The sequence below is a fragment of the Procambarus clarkii genome, chromosome 52 (genome assembly GCF_040958095.1).
Source record: "Procambarus clarkii isolate CNS0578487 chromosome 52, FALCON_Pclarkii_2.0, whole genome shotgun sequence".
Taxonomy (NCBI): Eukaryota; Metazoa; Arthropoda; class Malacostraca; order Decapoda; family Cambaridae; genus Procambarus; species Procambarus clarkii.
Genome location: NC_091201.1, coordinates 1,349,479 through 1,353,496, shown reverse-complemented (window position 1 = coordinate 1,353,496; position 4,018 = coordinate 1,349,479). Strand labels below are relative to the sequence as shown.

Here is a 4,018-nt window from a genome sequence, read left to right as displayed (position 1 = left end):
TTTGTTTTTTGCAAACAGAGTGGTAGACGGTTGGGACAAGTTAGGGGAGAAGGTGGTGGAGGCCAAGATCGTCAGTAGTTTCAAAGCGTTATATGACAGAGTGCTGGGAAGACGGGACACTACGAGCGTAGCTCTCATCCTGTAACTACACTTAGGTAATTACACACACACACACACACACACACACACACACACACACACACACACACACACACACACACACACACACACACACACACACAGCGTGTACCTCCCTACAAAGACATGAGCCCAGAGTTCTGACATCAGAGAGGCTAAGGACCACATGTCTCATGTTAGAGCAATATTCTCTAAACATGGCCCTGATGGCCCTGGCCAGCGGTGACGTCGCCTGGGAGTGTGTCAACATGGCCCTGGCCAGCGGTGACGTCGCCTGGGAGTGTGTCAACATGGCCCTGGCCAGCGGTGACGTCGCCTGGGAGTGTGTCAACATGGCCCTGGCCAGCGGTGACGTCGCCTGGGAGTGTGTCAACATGGCCCTGGCCAGCTGTGACGTCGCCTGGGAGTGTGGCAACATGGCCCTGATGACCCTGGCCAGCTGTGACGTCGCCTGGGAGTGTGTCAACATGGCCCTGATGGCCCTGGCCAGTTGTGACGTCGCCTGGGAGTGTGTCAACATGGCCCTGATGGCCCTTGCCAGCGGTGACGTCGCCTGGGAGTGTGTCAACATGGCCCTGATGGCCCTGGCCAGCTGTGACGTCGCCTGGGAGTGTGTCAACATGGCCCTGATGGCCCTGGCCAGTTGTGACGTCGCCTGGGAGTGTGTCAACATGGCCCTGATGGCCCCTTGCCAGCGGTGACGTCGCCTGGGAGTGTGTCAACATGGCCCTGATGGCCCTTGCCAGCTGTGACGTCGCCTGGGAGTGTGTCAACATGGCCCTGATGGCCCTTGCCAGCTGTGACGTCGCCTGGGAGTGTGTCAACATGGCCCTGATGGCCCTGGCCAGCTGTGACGTCGCCTGGGAGTGTGTCAACATGGCCCTGATGGCCCTGGCCAGCCTGTGACGTCGCCTGGGAGTGTGTCAACATGGCCCTGATGGATGGCCCTGGCCAGAGATCACAGACAATAATAACTTAGTGGCTCCGATGCTGCCTGGTTAATCTCTACTCTGGTTTAAAAGTGGGTGAAATATTGATGTGGTATGTTGGCTATGTTGGCTATGTTGCTATCATTGATGCTGCTGTTGCTATCATTGATCCTGTTGTTGCTATCGTTAATCCTGTTGTTGCTATCGTTGATGCTGCTGTTGCTATCATTGATCCTGTTGTTGCTATCGTTAATCCTGTTGTTGCTATCGTTGATGCTGCTGTTGCTATCGTTAATGCTGTTGTTGCTATCGTTAATCCTGTTGTTGCTATCGTTGATGCTGCTGTTGCTATCATTGATGCTGTTGTTGCTATCGTTAATCCTGTTGTTGCTATCGTTGATGCTGCTGTTGCTATCATTGATGCTGTTGTTGCTATCGTTAATCCTGTTGTTGCTATCGTTGATGCTGCTGTTGCTATCGTTAATGCTGTTGTTGCTATCGTTAATCCTGTTGTTGCTATCGTTGATGCTGCTGTTGCTATCATTGATGCTGTTGTTGCTATCGTTAATCCTGTTGTTGCTATCGTTGATGCTGCTGTTGCTATCGTTAATGCTGTTGTTGCTATCGTTAATGCTGTTGTTGCTATCGTTGATGCTGTTGTTGCTATCGTTAATGCTGTTGTTGCTATCGTTGATGCTGTTGTTGCTATCATTGATGCTGTTGTTGCTATCGTTGATGCTGTTGTTGCTATCGATGATGCTGTTGTTGCTATCGATGATGCTGTTGTTGCTATCGTTGATGCTGTTGTTGCTATCGTTAATGCTGTTGTTGCTATCAATAATGCTGTTGTTGCTATCGTTGATGCTGCTGTGGCTATCGTTGATGCTGTTGTTGCTATCGTTGATGCTGCTGTTGCTATCGTTAATGCTGTTGTTGCTATCGTTGATGCTGTTGTTGCTATCGATGATGCTGTTGTTGCTATCGTTGATGCTGTTGTTGCTATCGTTAATGCTGTTGTTGTTATCAATAATGCTGTTGTTGCTATCGTTGATGCTGCTGTGGCTATCGTTGATGCTGTTGTTGCTATCGATGATGCTGCTGTTGCTATCGTTGCTATCGTTAATGCTGTTGTTGCTATCGTTAATGCTGTTGTTGCTATCGTTGATGCTGTTGTTGCTATCGTTAATGCTGTTGTTGCTATCAATGATGCTGTTGTTGCTATCGTTGATGCTGCTGTGGCTATCGTTGATGCTGTTGTTGCTATCGTTGATGCTGCTGTTGCTATCGTTGCTATCGTTAATGCTGTTGTTGCTATCGTTAATGCTGTTGTTGCTATCGTTGATGCTGTTGTTGCTATCGTTGATGGTGTTGTTGCTATCGTTGATGGTGTTGTTGCTATCGTTAATGCTGTTGTTGCTATCGTTGATGCTGTTGTTGCTATCGTTGATGGTGTTGTTGCTATCGTTGATGCTGTTGTTGCTGTTGTTGCTATCGTTGATGCTGTTGTTGCTATCGTTGATACTGTTGTTGCTATCGTTGATGCTGTTGTTGCTATCGATGATGCTGTTGTTGCTATCGATGATGCTGTAGTTGCTATCGTTTTTTGCAGGATATCCTAATGCCAGTTGAGTAACTATAGCGTAAAGAACTTATATAGAGTCGAGGTTGTATATTATATATGTATCGTTGATGATGATCTTAGGAGACAACAACTTGATATCTGTGTGTTATCTTGCCTAAGATGTCTACGTTGATGTTTGCACAAGTTATATGGTTAAGGTTAGATTAATTAGATTAATAATCAATTAATATTAGTATTGATTAATAGATTAATATTCCTGGTTCTTGTACCCTTTCTTAAGTTAGTAGGAGTGTTGGGAACCCTCAGTAAGAACAGGCAGAACAGGGTTAGAACAGGGTTAGAACAGGGTAAAAACAGGCAGAACAGGGTAAGAACAGGGTGAGAACAGGGTAAGAACAGGGTTAGAACAGGGTTAGAACAGGGTAAGAACAGGGTAAGAACAGGCAGAACAGGGTAAGAACAGGCAGAACAGGGTAAGAACAGGCAGAACAGGGTAAGAACAGGCAGAACAGGGTAAGAACAGGCAGAACAGGTAAGAACAGGCAGAACAGGGAAACACTAACCTTAGGGAACAGCATAACACGTAAGATTAACAACAAAATTGACGTTTTAGTCTAAGGAGATAAATTCTGTTGTATTTCTTGACTGTCCATAATTCAACTCTAAATGAACAGAGTTTTCAGTTAAGTCTAATAAAAGAAAGTCTCTAATACGATTTCGAAAAACTTGCCTGTTACAAATTCAAAATCGGCGGCCATCTTGGATGTAAAGATAAAAATTAATTGAAATTATCAAATCGATATCACAAATGAGTTCCTACCCCCCCCCCCGACAAAAATTGTCCTATGCGATTTTTTTAGGTCAGTCTAATAACAAGATTATTTCCGAAATGGTCAATAGAAATTTTGAATTTGTGAATGTCATGGAGTCCCTCAACCCCCAAAAAAATTATCTGTTATAAAAGTCTATCTAGATCGTTTTTTGACGATTTTCAGACTTCCTCAGACTTTACAACCCGACCTATTTTGCCAGCGTCTGAAAATGTCCCTTTTAATAATCCCGTGTCTTTTTAATAATCCCGTGTCTTTTTAATAATCCCGTGTCTTTTTAATAATCCCGTGTCTTTTTAATAATCCCGTGTCTTTTTAATAATCCCGTGTCTTTTTAATAATCCCGTGTCTTTTAATAATCCCGTGTCTTTTTAATAATCCCGTGTCTTTTTAATAATCCCGTGTCTTTTTAATAATCCCGTGTCTTTTTAATAATCCCGTGTCTTTTTAATAATCCCGTGTCTTTTTAAAAATCCCGTGTCTTTTTAATAATCCCGTGTCTTTTTAATAATCCCGTGTCTTTTTAATAATCCCGTGTC

The 4,018-nt window shown here is 44.4% G+C and overlaps 1 protein-coding gene across 1 annotated transcript; it reads right to left on the bottom strand.

Moving 5' to 3' along the window:
- Positions 1 to 1,143: 1,143 nt before the first annotated feature.
- On the bottom strand, positions 1,144 to 3,407 carry LOC138352011 (probable serine/threonine-protein kinase clkA). The gene is made up of 3 exons (XM_069304182.1): positions 3,380 to 3,407; positions 1,816 to 2,700; positions 1,144 to 1,148 (listed from the first exon to the last, which is right to left on the bottom strand). Exons 1-3 carry the CDS (start codon positions 3,405 to 3,407, stop codon positions 1,144 to 1,146), a joined length of 918 nt encoding a protein of 305 aa, XP_069160283.1.
- Between the last annotated feature and the right edge of the window lie 611 nt (positions 3,408 to 4,018).

What these genes read in the sequence shown, in the direction of transcription:
- LOC138352011 (XM_069304182.1), bottom strand. Translation starts at nt 3,407, where the DNA reads ATGGCCGCCGATTTTGAATTTGTAACAG. An exon ending in CGATTTTGAATTTGTAACAG is followed by an intron (nt 2,701 to 3,379) that starts GCAAGTTTTTCG and finishes TTTACGCTATAG; the next exon opens with TTACTCAACTGGCATTAGGA.